The sequence below is a fragment of the Sus scrofa genome, chromosome 4 (genome assembly GCF_000003025.6).
Source record: "Sus scrofa isolate TJ Tabasco breed Duroc chromosome 4, Sscrofa11.1, whole genome shotgun sequence".
Lineage (NCBI taxonomy): Eukaryota > Metazoa > Chordata > Mammalia > Artiodactyla > Suidae > Sus > Sus scrofa.
In genome coordinates this window covers 72,633,913-72,652,455 of record NC_010446.5, presented here as the reverse complement: position 1 = coordinate 72,652,455, position 18,543 = coordinate 72,633,913, and the positions used below count along the sequence as shown (strand labels likewise).

Below are 18,543 nucleotides of genomic sequence, written 5' to 3'. Positions count from 1 at the left end.
AGGTATGGTCACAGAAAGGACTTCTGAGCCCTTTCAAGAGGCTCAAGGGCAAGAATGAGGTAGAGAAAGTGTCTGAGAGTGTCGCATGTCTGCCCGCTGGCCTGCCCTGTCCGGTCCTGGGCATTGATGCAGCCGGGCGCCCCTTCCAGCTGCTCCGGGAGATGGTCTTTGAAAGAGGGGCCATGGGATGGTCTTAGGCCCAGTCTTTCTTTCCTTCAGGACCACCACAGAGGCTTCCCTTGGCCAGTGATAGGCCACATCCTGACCCTTCTTCTGTCCGATTTGTCTTAAATCAGCAGAATGGGCAGGGAGGCAGGCCCATCCGCTGTTGTTATACAGACCCTGACATCATTGACCACAGAGCTGCAGTTCGCACTCTTTGAGGGGACGGAATGCCCAACAACACAGGCCCCAAAGCGAGCCCCTCAAGCTGGTACTCTGTGCTGGGTGTGCGACGGGCCACCCTGGGCCTGCCGGGAACTTGTTTCTGCCCACCCAGCGGACTGCAGAGCAGTGGCCCGCTGCCCTTGTGGTTCATGTAGCGAGTGGAGGTGGGTCCCCCTTCAGCTCTCCTCACACCTGTCTGCTGAGGGCTGAGATGAGGCGGCCCTGGCGGCAGTGGGATCGTGAAGGGCAGTGTTTCTGGAGACGCATTGCTTCGGAGTCTTTCTGAAGTGAAATGTTAGGGTGGAAGGTGCGTTGCCATAGTTGATGTGCTTGTGATGTTAGAGTTGGAAGGAGCAGAGAGAGTCATGGGCCGATTTTTTAAATGATATGCAACTGCTCTTCAAAGTAGGAAATTGTGTACAGTTGCACACCTTGCCACGTGATACGTAAAGATCTTTTTGCTCCTTGTCTTCTGCCCAGACAGAGGCCCTGTGAGGCCTTGCTTGTGCAAAGCCTCTGTGGGAGCGCTGGTCATGTGAGGGGCCAGCCCTCACTCCAGCCACCTTTCTATGGAATTCTCTGTGACTTAGCTCTAAAATGTTATTAGACAGGGAGTGAGAGGGTGTGATTAAGAAAAAGGACATTCTTCCCTCTCTCATGTTAGAAAGCCAGCACCCTGGAACTTGCGTTAAGATGCTGGCCCTCAGTGTATGCAGCCTGATTCCTATGGGAACAGGGTGACGTGTTGGAGTGCTGCTGCTTCTGCTGGGGTGGGTGGTGAGATTTTTCTCCTGTAGGCCTTACCATTCGCTCTGCCAACTTCTCCACCTGCCTACACCACCTGATTAAAATGGGGTCGGGCTGCCTGTCTCTGGTTGTCTCAGCAGCCAGGCAGATCAGAGAAGAGGATTATGTGTTAGGGAGTGGAGTTCTGCCTGCTAATGCAGCCCTGACTATCCCCTTCCTGGGCGTGGAGAAGAGTAGCATCTTAGCACCTGGCACCAGCAGCCAAATATCAGCTCTCCTGTTTGGTGCTTGGAAGAACATGCGTTGAAAGGCACCCTTTGTGCGCCAGTTGTGTGGAGTAGATTTACCCGATCCTTTCTGTTGTGTTGCGGTGCCAGGCGGGACCAGGGTGGCTCACATTGACGTGGGGCCCCTGTGGTGGATGACATCAGCTCACAGACTTGGCTTCCATCTGACTTCAGGGAGATCTTAATTCAGTCCATAGAACTCAGTAACCTTTAGATTTTCAATGGCAATTCTTGCCTGCATGTCTTTTTTCCACTGAGAATGTGTTCAGCCTAAAAAATGGGCTTAGCTCTTTCAGAAGAACGTTCTACTCTACTTCCTTCATTTTTTAAAAACATTCTTTAAACAATGGCCAACTGGAGTGCTCCTCAGGACAGGATTCCAATGTCATTGGGCGGCGACCCAGGGTTGGTCCCAAGTCACAGAAGACATTCACTAGGGAAGGTTTCCAAGATAAAGCAACTCCTCAAAGGCCAGGCCAGAGCTGGACCAGAGGAGGTCCCCCCACACAGGGAGGCGGGGTCCCAGGATGCAGGCTCAGGCTCTGGAGCTGGGCAGGTTCCAGCCCAGTCCTGGGCTCCACGTTTCCTTGGTTGAGCACCACTGCTTTGACCCTCAGTTTCCTCATCCTTGGACAGTCTGGTTGTAAGCTGTATGGACTAGATGGAGCATGTTGAGTTTGAAACACACTTTTTTAAAATATATATATATATATAATTTTATTTTTTCCATTAGAGCTGGCTTACAGTGTCAATTTTCTACTGTACAGCAAGGCGATCCAGTTACACATACATGTATACATTTTTTTTCTCACATTGTCATGCTCCATCCTAAGTGACTAGATATAGTTCCTAGTGCTATACAGCAGGATCTCATTGCTTATCCATTCCAAAGGCAAGAGTTTGCATCTATTAACCCCAAATTCCCAGTCCCTCCCATTCCCTTCCTCTCCCCCTAGGCAACTGCAAGTCTATTCTCCATGTCCATGATTTTCTTTTCTGTGGAAGGTTCATTTGTGCCATATATTAGATTCTAGATATAAGTGATATCATATGGTATTTGACTTTCTCTTTCTGACTTCACTTAGTATGAGAGTCTCTAGTTCCATCCATGCTGCTGCAAATGGCATTATTTTGTTCTTTTTCATGGCCGAGTAGTATTCCATTGTGTGTGTGTGTGTTTGTGTGTGTGTGTGTGTGTAGCACATCTTATGATCATGTGTTGATGGATATTTAGGTTGTGAAACACACATTTTAAATGAAAGTGAGTTAGATTTCTGTGTCTTGTCTTCGAATTTCCCTTCTTAGAAAGTAAATGTCCTTTGGAGTTCTTGACGCTGTAAGGGCTACTTAAGGTAACCGTTTAGATTAAATTGTTTGTCTTAGAGGCAGAGAACTTTTAAAAAGTCTGTTGATGATTTGTCATTACAATGTTTGCTCAGAAGTGAAATGGAATCCCCTCTCCCTATCCCGCTTCACGTTTCAGCTCTTCGTTTTCTTTCTCAAGCAGAAACTTAGGGTGAAGGGTTGGTGTGTGGTCTTTAGGAACTGGGGGGGCACAAGGCATCTATTTCCAGTGAAGTATTTGGGCGCCAGGCTGGGTGGCTCAGCGCCCAAGGGCTGGCTGCCTGGGGAGGTGGGCAGAAAGGGGTCCTGCCCCTGCCCAAGGCTGCCTTGAGGGGAGTCTCAAACGCTGGACCAGCAGCCCGCTGCTGGGCCTGGCCTCAGGAACTCTGACTGCCTTCCTGTGAAGGCGTTGACTTTTGGGTTTCTTGTTTGTCATGCGGTTTGTTTTGGACTCTTAGCTCATTAGTTTATTCTGACACCCGCGTTTTATTACATTTCGGTTTAGCTGTGAAATAAAAATGTTAGTCTTAGGACTTTATTTAAAATGTTTTATTTTGTTGGATTAATTTTACTTTATGATGATCACATTTTATGTTGTCTTCATTGATCCTTTTAAACTTTTAGTACTTTTGTCTCTTTTTTAGTTGCCTCTTTATGATTTTACTTCCTTTTTCATTGCTTAAAAAACTTGGAGGAAAATCTGAAGTTGCGAGGTCAGATGCTTTTCTCCTACCAGCACCAAGCCCTTGGCCCTGGCCGCTCCTGTGTTTTTTTAAGCAGCTGAGATGTTTCCAGATCACCACAAGCCGCACACGTCCCATGCCATGAACACCTCTTACTTCTCATCCATAGCATTCAATTCTTTACTAAAAAACCTTTTGAGTATATGAAATATAAGGATATGTTTCAGGATGTGTTGTCCTTCTAAGAGATTGTAGGGTGAGGCTTCGGCTTGAGTCCCTGAAGACAAATCTGTTTCTTCTTCACGACTTGAGCCTCAAGGGCGACTTTTCCGGAATGAGGGGCTCTTCATTCCACGTCTGGCCTGAGGTTCTGTGGGACGGAGACGCCTCCTCACCATCCAGGCATCAGCACTGACTGGCTCTCTCCTTATATTACACCTGCTTCCGCAATATGGTTCGTTTTCACACTTTCTCTCCTTTAAGGACTGAGATCCTTAGGCTGATGCTAATCAATGTTGAACTGCATTCTGCTCTGTAATAAATCAGGGCACTTGGCTGGCTTTCCAGTAGGTTTTGGCTCTTTGCATAAAGTCTCCTTTAAAAAACCCGTGCTCTTACCACCTAAAAGAATTCATTATTGACATGCTCTATCTCAGCTCGGACAAAGGTGTCCAGCCTCATCTCAGGTACTGTCACTCAGCCTGCCCTTGTGGACTCTTAAAGCCATGTGCCAAATACAGTCCTTCTGGAGGGTGGATTTTTTCGAGTGTCCCTCTGTGTGACACATAGTCCTCTCTGAGTCCAACAATTGTTTCTTGGCGTTCTCAGCAGGATGGTGTAGACTTTAACCCCTTTGGGGTAACTGTAGAACTCAGGGCTTGGTCTGGCAGAGGTGGCCTAGGGTCGCTTAGCCACGGACCCTGAGCATGTCCAGCTGCCTGTCAGTGTGCCTCCCTCTCATGGAGCGATGTGATGCGTAAGTACAGCTGGTAGAGGGACAGTGGCCCCTGAAACCACAAGCAGCATCCCCAGAAAGGCGTGTCCTTTCCAAGATGACAGGGGCATGCTTGGCTTCAGGCGGGGGTGGTCCTGCACCTTAGCTGCACCAGCAGTGACGGGCGATAAGGATCAGGGAGTGAAAGAACTTTGTGAGTAGGGAGGGGATGTATACAGAGGTACTGGTTTTGAAAAATTGCTAGGTTTTATTCTATTTTGCTAGTGTTCTCACCTCACTTTACTGAGCTTCGTAAAGATAGAATCTATGCGGGGTTTTCACAAATGAGTCAATGAGAAGAGCGTGTCAGCTGCACGTAGTAAGGGTTGTCTACGTGTTGTTATCACTTGTAGTTAAACTGTTAAGTTGATCGGCTGACGTTTATAAGTAACCAGCTTGACCAGGCATTCGAAACACAGAGATCACCAAGGCACCTTTTCTTCCTGAGCTTACAGGATGGTTGGAGAAGACACGCGCACACGTGCACGCGCACGCGCGTGCACATACACACCCATGCACACGCAACCCCCCCCAGTGCTTTGGTTGTACCACATCGCAGTACTGCTACCATCAGTTTTATGTATTTTAAATATCCCATGTGTGGGGCCCATTGTGTGGGGTGAGGTCTTATCAATCCAGGCTTTGGCAGCCAGAAGAATGTTCTCTGAGTAAGTGATGTCAAGCCGAGCCCTGCAGATGGGTCCACTGGGGCACGGAGGTGGGAGAGGTGGGTGTTCGCTTTCGGGAGTGGGGGCTGTGTCTCCGCAGTGTGGTAGCTAAAGGGTTTGGGGTGGGGGAAAGTAGAAAAACGTCCGGGTTGCCAGTTGTAAAAAGTGCAGAGGGCGCGTATTGCCCACACTGAGAATCTCAGATGTTAAAATATGTGGAGCTGGATTTAACTGAACTAACCTGTCAGGTTTGCTTTTTTTTTTTATTTGTCTTTTTCTAGGGCCGCAGCCACGGCATATGGAGGTTCCCAGGCTAGGGGTCCAATCGGAGTTACAGCTTCCGGCCTATGCCGCAGCCACAGCAACGCCAGATCTGAACCATGTCTGTGACCTACACCACAGCTCATGGCAACACCGGATCCTTAACCCTTAACCCACTGAGCGAGGCCAGGGATCGAACCCGCAACCTCATGGTTCCTAGTCGGATTCATTAGTCACTGAGCCACGACGGGAACTCCCAGGTTTGCTTTTGAGCCAGTGCCCTGGTGGCGCATGGAGGGTGGGTTTGTGGGGGAGGTCTGGAAGGCAGGACCAGGGCACGAGCTAGGGGACACGGCAGGCAGAACCGGTCCAGGAGGGTGGCAAGGGCAGCTGTGACTTCTCTGGGCCTTGGGTGGGGCTGGGCTGGGACTGCCTGGTCTTCCTTGAGGTCCTTGAGCTGCTGCTGGTGGAGGTGCCACGCCACTCAGTGGCCTGGACCCCAGTATTGTAGTATTGGTTTAAGGTCCATCCCTTACTAATACCACCCCCCACCCTGCCCCGGAAGCCTCCCCTTTTGTGTATTCAGGCTTTCCAGATGGTGATATGGGTGGGGTGGGGGAGAGGGGAGGTGTCTGTATGGCCACGTTGTGGCTTTGACATTGTCAATGACTAGCTTTGTACCTTACAGATTAGGTAATGGCTGTGCCTGTGGAATTGTGTCTTTTCTCCAGCAGTTTGATGGATGTCCCTGCCTGTGGGTGGGGTTGGGGACAAGGCAGTGGGAGGCTGTGGTAATGGTCCAGGTGGGAAGTAACCATGTCTGAACCAAAGTGGCGCTGTGGGCGCAGAGCAGAGTGGCCCCCGGGGTTGTCTGTGTGCTTGTTCACTGAGCTGGCACCAAGGGAGGTTGATCAAGGTCCGTCCTTCCATTCATGTGTCTTAGATCATGTGGCTACCACGCAGCGGGGTTCTGTCTGTAAGTTGCTGCAGTTGGTCTAGCCTCAGTCAGTCTGAGCCACAGGCAGAGAATAGGCCCCTGCTCCCCGCCTTCCAGATGTGTGTGAATGATGCCGTTTGTGCCAGGCACCTGCAAGGTTTTCATCCATGATCTCACTTAAACCTCATAACCTTGGAGCAAAATACAGTTACTGACCTCCTTTTATAGGTGAGGAAACCGAGGCTCAGGACAATTAAGTGACTTATCCAGGGTCGCAGAGATCCAGGTTATGAGTGACAGAGTTGGAACCTGAACTGAGGCTCTCTGACTCAGATCAGAGCTCTTCACCCCCGTTACTCTCCTTGGCTGAAAAAAATATTCTGATTTGGGTTTTTTGGGGGCAAAGCAGTCTTAATGTAACTCTTCATTGAAAATCCAAATTAGCTTATTGCAAAAGAGTGACAAAAGCAATGTAATGTAAATAAATTTATCTTGCCCTCAATGGTCTCGGGATGGACATTGAAGACTGTAGCCTTTTTGACTTCCAAGGGCGCTTTTGATTGGTGTGTTGATATCAGGAGAGCAAGGAAAGCCGTCGCTGTCTCTGAGCAATGTTAACTGTGTGGTGTGGTGACTCTAGGAAGGAAGCTTCCAGTCCGCAGAGCTGGGGGAGCGCTGCCCCGGCCACAGGCGTTTCTCCCAGCATTCGCAGAGATCCTGCCACCTTTCTTGGTCTTGGCGGGTCGGCAGAGTTTCCTCCTTGGGAAGGGCAGATGGAAAACCATTAGCACATCTCTCCCTCGGCAAATTGCTGTCTCCTCCTCCGACCTGGGCCCTAGCGGGCCCCGAGCCGGTGAGCCCTTCCCTCCTGTACGGTCGTTCACCCAGAGGGCGGCCACCCCACCAGATTCAGGATGTCCTTTGCTCCGGTGCAGCGAGGGCACCGGGAGAGCACTAGCCGCAACTTACTCTACCTGGCAGTGGTTCAACTCTGTGACAGGCCTACCTCTGATTTAAACAAATTTGAGAAATATGTAAAGTTTTGGAAGCAGTTTTGCACTGATTTGATAAAAGAAACCACAAAACACTGCAGCGCAGGTGTTGAGAATGTTTGAAAGCTGATTGAGGGAAGCAGATGGCTTTAGTCAGTGGCATCCAGCCAAAAGAGCAGGTGCTGGTCATGTGACCGCTGGTTACCAGGGTAATCTGATTGCTCTTGGCGTGCAGATGAAAGGAGAGGGGCCCAGCGTTCAGCTGTAGTATTGTATAATTTGTGGCAGTTAGAGCGGAAATAAATGCTGGAAATGGAGCCTCATAGTAGGGGAGACTTCTGTCCATGTAGCGTAAACACTAGGACAGTTGGATGAGGAACTGTTGTATGGATTTTTTTTTTTAATTTAAAAATATTATGCTTTCTGTGGATCTTTTGGGGGCTTAAAGTTTTTAGGACAATGCTTTTTTGTTTTTGTTTTTGTTTTTTAAATCAAAAGAACTCTTTAAACCTAGCTGCTGTTTGCTATAATCTTGAATTGTCGTAAGTTTTTTCCCTTATGTGGCTATTTACTATGCTAAGATATTAAGAGAACAAAATAAGAAGCTCTGAGTATTTAAGAATAGCTAGTTTAAGATGATGAAATATTTTCTTAATTCATTACAAAAAATGCCTTTAGGTGTGCGATTATATTAACAAGTAGTTTTGAGATATTTTATGTGACACATGCTTTGCTTAAGTAAAAGCCTATAGGTATCTTGGCCTCTTTTGTAGTAGTTGGGACTGAAAAGAAAATGCTATGTAATGCATTCTGGCAGCATACTTTTCTAAGAATTTATGAACTTAAATCAACTTTTCAAAGGTGTTTGAAATATATCTTCTGTTTTTAAAATGTATTAGAGTTTTAGCTTCTCTTGAAATGGTAAAAAAAAATTATTACTGAGGTTGGATTATTTTAAATGTTGGCTAATAAGTGGTAGTCAATATTGGAAAACCTTGGGGCTGGTTTGGAAAGTGGTGTGGAAGGTAGCACTAAGTATACATTCGAAAAGGATGGCAAATAAAGGTTCTAAAAGTGATGGTGAACTTAATTTTTTTTTCCTTATAGTTCATCCCTGTCTGTTGACTTCTATAACATCCAAATCCTATTAACATTTGACAGAAATGTACTATGGAACACATACTTAATTACTGGGATCGCTTTGCTATATTTTTGTATTTTGGAGACCTAGGTTTTGAAAAAAAGACTATTGTGACAACCTCAAAAAAAAAAAGAAAAAGAAAAAAACCTTAGCACCGAAATAAAGCTTGTGTTCACTTAGGAACACAGCATTAAGTAAAATTATGTAGGACAGGAAATTGCTATACATTTTGTTCTATTTTAAAAGGTTGTAAATTGGATAAAAACGTAGGTGGCTGGTATAAAAGAGGACACATAGTACTGGTCAAGGAAAGGACTGAAACAGGAGTGTTTAATACTATCTGCAAGAGACACAAAGAAATGATCATTATGCTCTAGTTTTCCTTGACTGTTTTAAAAAATATATTCTGCACCTTAAAAACAGGATAACAAAACTTCTTAACTGGTATTTTCATTATGGCTTGGTATATTGGCAGGAATTTTGTATTGTCTAGATGAACAAATGTACTTTGTGTGCTATTAGGAGTTTTTGCATGCAATTTCTTTTTAATTAGGTCAGATATTTGCTAAAGGTCATCAGTATGGGATTTTGGCATAAAAACTTAATCGAGAGTACTCTTTAACTCCAAGTGGCCAACATGCATTGATTTATCGTTATTGATACTTCAGGGATATGAATGTGGGAAATATAAGGCATGGGGCATGTGGAAAACCTCATTAAAAAGTGAACACTAAGTGATCCACTTTGAATTCTAGTAATAAGAAACCTGATTCAGAAGCAAGTGCTTTGAAGAAAAAGGTCAACAAGGGAAAAACAGAAGGTTCTGAAAATTCAGACTTAGACAAAACGCCCCCACCATCTCCTCCTCCTGAAGACGATGAGGATCCAGGTGTTCAGGTAATACCGTTATTCTGACCCCGAGCCTTGGTTGTTGGGCGTGGGTAACTTTAGCTGCGGATCAAGTACACTGGACCTGCCTGTCTTTGTCAGAGAGCTGCCGTGGCGATGGCCTTATTGTTGTCTGGAGCAGTATATCCAGGGTGATGAGTGCTGGGAGGCCACCCCGAAATTGAACTCCTGACTCCTTGGTTTGGCTCTCTTTGGCTTCTGTGATTGATAGATAAAACTGAGACTCTTCATTTATTCCTATCAATGTATCTTTTGATGTATCTTTACTATGTTAGTGCTAACATAATATTCTGGTTCATTGAAAGCTTTCATCTACATTTCTCATTTTCTCCCAAGTTTGGTTCCTTGTCAATTCCTTTATTTTGCAGAACAACAACAACAACAAATCAAGATGTAACCTGTAGCTCGTCTTAAGGTTTCTGACATCTGATGTCCAGAGTTGAGATGTATTTCCGTACATAGTAGAGTTGCTGTGAACAAGCTAATGACTTGCTGGATGATAACACTGCAGTTTTCTAGTATCCGATTCTCCTGACTTTTGGAGAATTTTATTGGAATCAGTTGAACAACTAGCCTCAAATAAACATCAGGAATTTAGGTTCTTATGAGTGGAACACGATGCCTTCGCTGATTGGACTCTTAAGTAAGGGGCCCTGACACGTGACTGTCAAACATTATTTCCTTGTTATGTTCCCTGGAAGCAAGCCAGTGTGGTCCCCTGGGATGGCTGGGAATGTGACTTCTGTGAGTGACATCTAAGTCATCAAGGAGCCATTACTGAGGATCCTGTTGGAATAGGAAGCCAGCCTCTAGAAGCCTTTTTGACCTTTTCTCATAGTTTAGTGCAAACTCACTACTGCTCCCTACACCTACCCATTTGCTTAAAAGTTAGAAAAAAAATATTTATGATATACAGCTCTATGCTAGAGAATTTCAGATAGTGTGTATGTGTGTGTGTGTGTGTGTTTTAAATAGAAGTCTTTGATAGCTGTAACTTCACAGAATGGCCTAACCTAAGAGCACCTGAAAGAGAGGGGCAGGGGGCGAGGGCGAGAACGAGAGCGAGAGCGAGAGTGAGAGAGAGAGAGAGAGAGTGAGAGAGAGAGCGAGGGGGAGAGAGAGAGAGAGAGAGAGAGAGAGAGAGTGAGTGTGTGTGTGTGTGTGTGTGTCTTAGAGTGAGTGAATATGCTTTGGTTTGGGGTGGTTCTATAACCAACATACCAGCACAGTGATACTGCTGGCAGTTTAAGTTAATTTTGTAATTTCCTCCTACTTTATGTATTAGTGGAAAAAAAAATATTGGGGAGGTAAGTAAATATCTTTTTTTTAATTGCTTAGGGAATTTTTTTTAATAATGATTTTTATTTTTTCCGTTATGACTGGATTACAGTGTTCTGTCAATTTTCTCTACTGCACAGCAAAGTGACACATACATGTATACATTCTTTTTTTCTCACATTATCATGCTCCATCGCAAGTGACCAGACACAGTTCCCAGTGCTATGCAGCAGTAATTGCTTAAGGAATTTTAAACTAAGGTGTTTTTTAATGGTTTTAATTTCACCCTTATGCTCACAGGTGTTTGTTGTTTTTTTTTTTCCCCCAAATTGCCTTTGCTTAAACTAGAATCGTTATGCAATAATAGTATTTGGACAATATTAAGAAAACTTTCACATGTCAAGAAAATTCTGTTGTTCTTTCACAAATACTGCTGCTGTTTTTTTTAAAAAGCCTGTTTGCATAAATGCAGACTCAAACGGACTTCATGAAATAGTAGGTTTCTTTTTCCTTCTGAGTTTCAGTTATAGAAAAATGCTAATCAATGCAAATGAACATCGGTGCATCGCTCCTAATTGGCTGGTGCGAAACTGTCATGGGTTGAACAGCTAATACCAGTAACCACACAAGTCAGTCTTCCTCAGTGCCTTTGCTGTATCTCAGCGAACAGGAAGTGATGCTGACTACTTGTTTGTTGTGTTTCTTCCTGCAGCACATGCATAAAGGGCCTAAGGTTCTTTAGTAAATGTCATATCTTTTTTTTTCTTTGACAAACTAAAATTATGTCACGAAGTACTACAACAATGAGATTGTGGCAACACATTTAAATCTCTTCAGCATACCTGTTTTAACTATAAGAAGCTTTTCTAAATAATCCAGGTTTAATAAGTCGACCTGTCATTTTAGTGTTAATTCAAAAATTTTGAACTATGGTTTATATTTTATTTTGATTCCCCCAGATCTTTCAAATAGTAATAGTTTAACAGACCATGAAGAAGCATGGTATATAATAATTTCATTTTATATTGGGAAATTGGAAAAGGAACCCTGATATTGAAAATAAATGAACTTAATTATTATTTAGAAGGTAAAGAAGCCATATAACATTTAAAGTTTTCAGAAAATTGAGTACAAATTGTATTTGTACTCTCATGAAGTGACCTTGTATCCACTATTAACTAATCCTATTACTGTTGCATCAGTTTATAACACAAAGTTGATATGAGGAGAAACTATCTTAGGAGTTATATTCACCAATATTAAAAATTTCCGTTACAAAAAAGGAAAGTCCCTGGTTTATTATATGGAACATTTCTCTAATATCAGAGTGGGAATTAGTGAAAAGTGGGTTTGTTTTAGACTCCGTCCAAGGATATTTAGTGACTTGGAAGAATACTTGGGGGGCGGCGTGGCCCCAGCCACGGAGACCCGATAAAACATCATGGATGTGTAATTAGTAGCACATTTGCCTTACAGTAATGACATGAAGAGGAAAATAGAGTAATCCATTTCAGTTGAGTTGAATTGCTATATCAAATGAAATTCAGGTATTATGCTAAATTTTACCCAATTAAAACGTTGTTCCTGATAATAGTCTTTTATGTCTTAAAGAAATTGATAGACGTGGGGGATGGTAAAGTGAGGAGTAGTTATTCTAGATCCGCTTTGGAAAGAGAGGAAGGAAGCCATATAACGTAGCCCAGCTTTGGAGCCCCATTGCTTTCTGATTTTTCTTTGGAAGGTGGAACTAGTTATTGATGACCGTGTCCTACTAATTGTATTTGGCATCAGCATGTACCATGCGCTGTTTTAAGCAAACCCCCTTATGTGGTCTTCACAGTATACTTAGGAGGCCATTACTTGCACTGACTCTATTCTACCGACCAAGAGCCCAACATCCCTAAAATAACCCATCCAAAGTCGCATAGTCAGAGCATGGGCTCATTCTCACATGGGCCCTCAGCTCCAGGACCCACTGCCCTGGGCATGTGGGGAGGAGCCCTCGCTGGTTATTCTCTGTGGGGCTGAAGAGGAGAGGGGTCGGAGGGGAAGCCTCTGCCACGTCGCTGCTCCCTCTGGTCTGAGCCGCTAGGAAGTCTGATCATAGGATGTTCAGGGGGTGCTTTGTGCCTCTGCAGCCCTGACTGGAGCTGAGAGGTCACAGTCTCAACGACCCACCTGATGGTCCCATACCCAGTCCTGTTGTGAGCTGTTCACAGCCCCCTTTGAGAACAGGGAGAGCACAGACTTAATAAAATAAGATCCTTTGAGACCGGGTGCTGGGGTTCGTTGGTCCTGTAGGTCCACAGGTCTGCACGGTGGGGTAATTGCCTCTCTTTGCGTGGCTGTCCCAACTTTAAAATTTGCAAGGCTCCTCGGAAAGCTTTCATTTCATAATTCTTCGAAAAGCATTGGCTGCGTTTTACTCTTCTCAGTATTCTTTTTCTTTTCTTTGAGTGGTTTGCAAATTCATACGTTGTAATAGTCTTACATTGATCAGTGATTTAAAACTTACATGTGTCACTTTAGAGTTACCCTAGATTTTATTGCATACATATACTAATGAGATGCTTCTTTAGTTCTGTTTTTAATTGATTAACAAAACTATTTCTGTATCAATCAGGAAGGTCAAGCTGTCTAGAATTGTTTTGAACAAAAAGTAAAAAAAAAAAATCCTTTCTTCTGCTCCATTCATTTCACTTCCTAGAATTAATAGATATGAACAGTTTCTTGTGTCTTTCCAGATTTTTTTCTGATATTGAAAACATATACATATGCATTTTTTAAAGCAAATATTTATTGAGTCATAGGGAAGTAAATAAGATACACAGTGTGTTTCTCTAGAGAAATTGATATGTTGATGGCCCACACATAGAATTGGATACATAAGATTTTTTGTGATCTTAGATAAATTATAAGGTACCTACTGTTAAGTGACTTGCTTTTCTTTTCATTTAACCATGTATCTTGCAGATATTCCCCAGACGGACCATGTGGCTTATTCCAAATGCGCTTGCTGGGAAGGGTGGGCGTGTTTTAAATGTTGATATGGCCACACTGTCCTGTGAAGGTGTATTGGGTTCTATAGTGACCCCTGGATAGGAGAGGACACATTTTGCCAGTGATCCTGCTAGTGCTCACTATTAACAGTCCTTTACATTTTAATCAGAGCAGTAAAATATATAGGTAAAATTCCTTTTATAGTCACTCATAAATTCTGCCATTCAACCTCTTCAAAAATTTTCAGACTATTTATTTTAGGAACAAGATTAAAATGCAAACTTATTTAAATGGGCCTCTGGGAGGTTATTGGCACCTTGGATAATAATATAACAGTAGTTATATAGAACTTTATAACTCACAAATGATCTTCTGTTGCCTTCACTTTTTTTTTTTTTTTTCTTTTTCTGGCCACACCCAGAGCATATGGAGGTTCCCAGGCTAGGGGTGGAATCGGAGCTGTAGCCACCAGCCTACACCACAGCTACCGCAACACAGAATCCGAGCCGTGTCTGCGACCTACACCACAGCTCAGGGCAATGATGGATTCTTAACCCACTGAGCAAGGCCAGGGTTCGAACCTGTGTCTTCATGGATACTAGTTGGGTTAGTTACTGCTGAGCCACAACAGGAGCTCCCTGTCTTCACTTTTTTGGACTTTTTGTTATGGGAAAAATGTTAAAACACACAAAAGTGGAGAGAATGGTCTAATGAATCCCTCCGAATCCATCTTCCAGCTTCCGTATTGCCTTCTCATTTGAGCAACTCACTAGCTGAGGGGGGAGTGAGATTTGCTGCAGTTTCTACTTCCCAGTTGAAGGTCACGTAGCTGGGAGTGGTAGGGCCACGGGCTGACTTCAGACCCCCCCCCCCATCGTGTTTGTTTGCCATTGTGATCGCTTATGTGATTTGCAGGGTTAAAGTCATCAGCTTTTCTTAAAGATTATTCCGTTTTCCGTCTTTTAAATGTACTGGGGACGTTATGCAGAGCATCAGTGATTGCTCTCTCAGCCCACCTCGCTGGGTTTTTGTTTTAGAAGAGACGCTCCAGCAGGCAGGTGAAGAGAAAGCGGTACACCGAAGACTTGGAGTTCAAGATTTCTGACGAGGAGCCCGATGACGCAGACGCCGCGGGGAGAGACTCCCCCTCCAACACCTCGCAGTCCGAGCAGCAGGTGGGTGCCCAGGTGTGTGCTGCGTGGTTGCAGCGGGGATCCCAGAAGTTGGGTGGAGGCGTTGGCGGACTCTGTGCTGGGAATGTTCACCTTGTGTGGGTGAGCGTGCTGTGGGAAATGAGTTGTTTAGGAGGATCTTTCAAAAAGCCCTGTTCACTGAAATTTATTTTTGCACAAGCCTGTGATATGTAATTTGACACAGTTTTGGAGAATTAATGGTCTGTGATGAGGAAGAGTCGGAGGGAGCTAGGATGCAGAAGGCGGAATCTACCTCTGAGAATTCAGGACTGTAGCTTCTGGGACTTTAATAAACCACTCAAGCTTGTCTCCTGCTGTTAGGCACCGTAAGAGCCCCTTTATGAAATTACTGCCTTGTAGTACTCAGCAGGGCATACTTTATTCTCTGTGCAATGTAAATGATGGATAAAATAGTTTGTATAAAATATGGGTAGTAATGGGGGATTGATTATTGTGAATTTTTTTTTAAAGCCCTCTTCTTACCACTACTGGGCTTTAGTTAACAAACGGGTAACCCATTGGAAAATGTATTAAATGGCAGTTTTGTCTTTTATTTGGTAATTTGCGCTCTGTTAGGTTGTTATATAAGGTTTTATGTGACCTCCATAGATAAAAGCTGCCTACAATAACAGAGTGATGAGTATATTTACCCCATGGGTCCAGATGAGGAAAAGTTATGTCTTTGACTGCATCATGCAGAGATCATTTTCTCTTGGCAGCTGGAGTTTCTGAATGCTCTTTGGCTTTAGGGACCCATGCTAGTCCACGTAATTAAACCACGTAATCAAGAAGTAATAAACACAGATCTTCCTTTTGCCTTTCAGCCGAGGGAGATTTTGGTTCTTTTCAGTCGCATTTCGCACTGGTGCCTGTACCTGGTGATTTAAAGGGTGTGAACGCAAAGGGTGTGGAGGGAGGTGCAAACGAGAATGATTTCTTGCTCTTAGAGCTTAGCATGAAATGAATGTTTTCCCTTTGGAAATTCATTCCTCCTACCTTATCTTTCAGGAATCTGTTGACGCAGAAGGTCCAGTGGTAGAAAAAATCATGAGTAGTCGTTCTGTAAAAAAACAGGTAAGCACCATTTGGAGTTATCAAAACCTATGGTGTATGTATTACTCTTAAATTATTTTTTGTTTTATGATTTCCTTTTTAAAAATTTCACTATGGTAAAATTCAACTTCTGGCACTGTTTCTAATCCTGTCTGCTCTATTAGTCCTACTTAAATCTTTGGGATATTCAGCCCAAATGAAAGTTTATCCAACAATCCATTCTTTATGACCCCATTTAGAGTAGGCAAGAACACGAAAGTCTTAAAAGAAATGTTCAGGACTCTTACCTTTTTCATAAGTATTATTCATTAAAAAATCATAAATATGAATTCATTTACCTCTCATCTCTCTTGGGAAGGTATTCCCTCCCCCCGCCCCACCCCCCGCACCATGAAAACTCTGTCATTTTAGCAAGTAGATGTTTTCTCATACTTTTCATAACATTTTTTCCACATGCAATTAAGATATTCATTAATATTTTTTTGTTAAAGTGCAGAAAATACAGAACTATTTTCAGTGTGATTTTTGAAGATCGTATGACTTATCCTTCCAAATTATTCAGAATTCATGTTGATCTGCAAAGGTGAGCTCTAAGTACCTGCCACTAGCCTGGTGACCTTGTCACTGTGGTACACGTATACCCTGCGACAACAAAGTCTGGGAACACTGCATCTCCTTTTATCGATGCAGACTCCCCGTTTCCTCCCAGCCATTTCCCTTCTTACCCAGTTTCGGAAAATGCTTTGGCTTGGGGAATCACATAGACATGCAGGTGCATCTCCTTATTCCAGCAGACAGTGTTAGGTGTCTCTAGAAAATGGTCTCCTTTACGGATAGGTCTCTGTCTTCTAGTCTGGATCATGGTGAAACGCTGAGTTGCTTCTTATTTGTTTTCAAGGTGGGTGGAAGTATCGCCTCATTGTTTTGACATGTAAAATAAGTTCTTTTAAAAAACGTAAAGGGGATACAGAGCTAACTTGCAGTGAGAGAGACGAGCAGTGGAGGAATCATGGGGCTTCAAATGAGCTCCGGGGTTTATCAAACAGGAAACCTTCACTGTTAAGTACTATCTAGTGATCCTTGAAAATGCTTTGGCAGCAGCAGTAAACGCTTTACCTTTGCCCCAATACTGTTTGCTTTTCTATTGTATTATTCAAAGTGTAGAGTTTTATCAGAAAATACAACTCTGGTCCTTCACAAACGTAATCAAAAGCAACATGTCAAGATGTTTTCAGATGGTGAGTTGGGCGTAGGGGTATGTGGAGTGGTTACCTGGTGACTCTTTGAACGTGAGGATTACATTTCTGTTGAATTGAGTGTAAAACCTCGACGAAATTTCCCACCTGTTCAGGCAGAAACGAGCCCTCTTTAACTAATTAGAAGGGTTGCATTTTTGTCCCTCTAATGACTCTAGCCCTGTTAATTTGCGAATTGTAGATATGTGGCACAATTTAAGTACTCGATGTACTTTAAAGAATAATCCCCTTCACTGAATTGAAGTGACTTGTTTGGGTAGATAACCTGTGGTTTGGATGGGGTGTGTTAATTTTCATTCAATTGCTTGTGCTTCATCAGGCACGCCCAGCGGGTTTGGGGGCTGCAAATCATAATTAGCTCTATTATTCAGAGCTACTTAGACTACGCATGATGTGGGGCATTGCTTTTCCTTTCTGCTTTGCCCACTTTGGGGCTTTATTTTCCTTCCTCCTTCCCTTTAGAGATAGGTACCCACACTTTAGGAAGAGGTATTCCTACCATTGACAGATGACCAGCCTTATCTCATCACAGGAGATTAAAAATCACTATAATTGTACACAAGGGTGGAACATTTAGAGTTGGCGAATTTTAGGCTGGAGAAAATTAATGGAAAGTTTCACCTGGAAGGAGAGCCGTGCCATGAGGTAGGATTTAAAATAGGAAAGAGGGCTGGCTCCCATTGACTTGCTTGTAGATGACCGGAATTTCATAAGGAGCCATAAAAAAACCATTAGAAGCTCGCCAATATTAGCAGGCAGTAGCTTTTTAAACTGCTCATGTTCTCGCAATGGTTACTTTAGTTATCAGCTTTAGTAGCATTGGAGGAAAATGTGGCAAAGAGAAACAGAAGGAAATCTGAGATTTTCCTGTGGATTCGAGCTATGCCTGCTGGTCTGTTTCCTATTACCATGAATAATTGAAGAAGCAGCCTGGAGAAGGTGCCTTTGTCTCCCCCTGCAGCACTATGGAAACTGGCTCTGGCTCTCAGAGCCTCTCCAGAGTGGTGCTGACACATAGTGGGGACTCACTGGTTTGCAAATCAGCTGACCTCATCATTGTAGCCTCGGAAGGGTCATCCCTTAACGATGGACGAACCTCCCTGACCCGGCCCCTCGTGTTAAACAGGGATGGCTCAGGCATTTCTGTTATTCTAAACCCCAGTGAGTGTGTGTGAGAAGGGACCTCGGTGATAACTTGTATTTGAATTTCGAGGTAGATTTAAGAATGGACTTACAGATTGCATAAAGGGTGATTCTCTTGTTTTCCACATCTAGTCCTATGTAGAGCCTTCTCCTTTGAGTCACCTGTCTTTGGAGGGCAAACAGTTCAAACCCTTTTTGTATCAGAAGGTTAAAACATGTTTTGCAAGTGAATTCTATATTAACATGTCCTGTTTTCTTCCTGGGTAAACT

General features: G+C 43.7%; 1 protein-coding gene across 5 annotated transcripts in view; it reads left to right on the top strand.

Annotated features, from left to right (window-relative positions):
* Positions 1-18,543, top strand: part of CHD7 (chromodomain helicase DNA binding protein 7) — a 181,989-nt gene that overhangs the window by 101,988 nt on the left and 61,458 nt on the right. For all 5 annotated transcript variants that reach the window (XM_021089334.1, XM_021089338.1, XM_021089337.1 and 2 more), the window contains exons 4-6: positions 9,197-9,338; positions 14,666-14,803; positions 15,830-15,895. In XM_021089334.1, the coding sequence (XP_020944993.1) occupies positions 9,197-9,338; positions 14,666-14,803; positions 15,830-15,895 (346 nt within the window). The remainder of the gene's footprint in view (positions 1-9,196; positions 9,339-14,665; positions 14,804-15,829; positions 15,896-18,543) is intronic.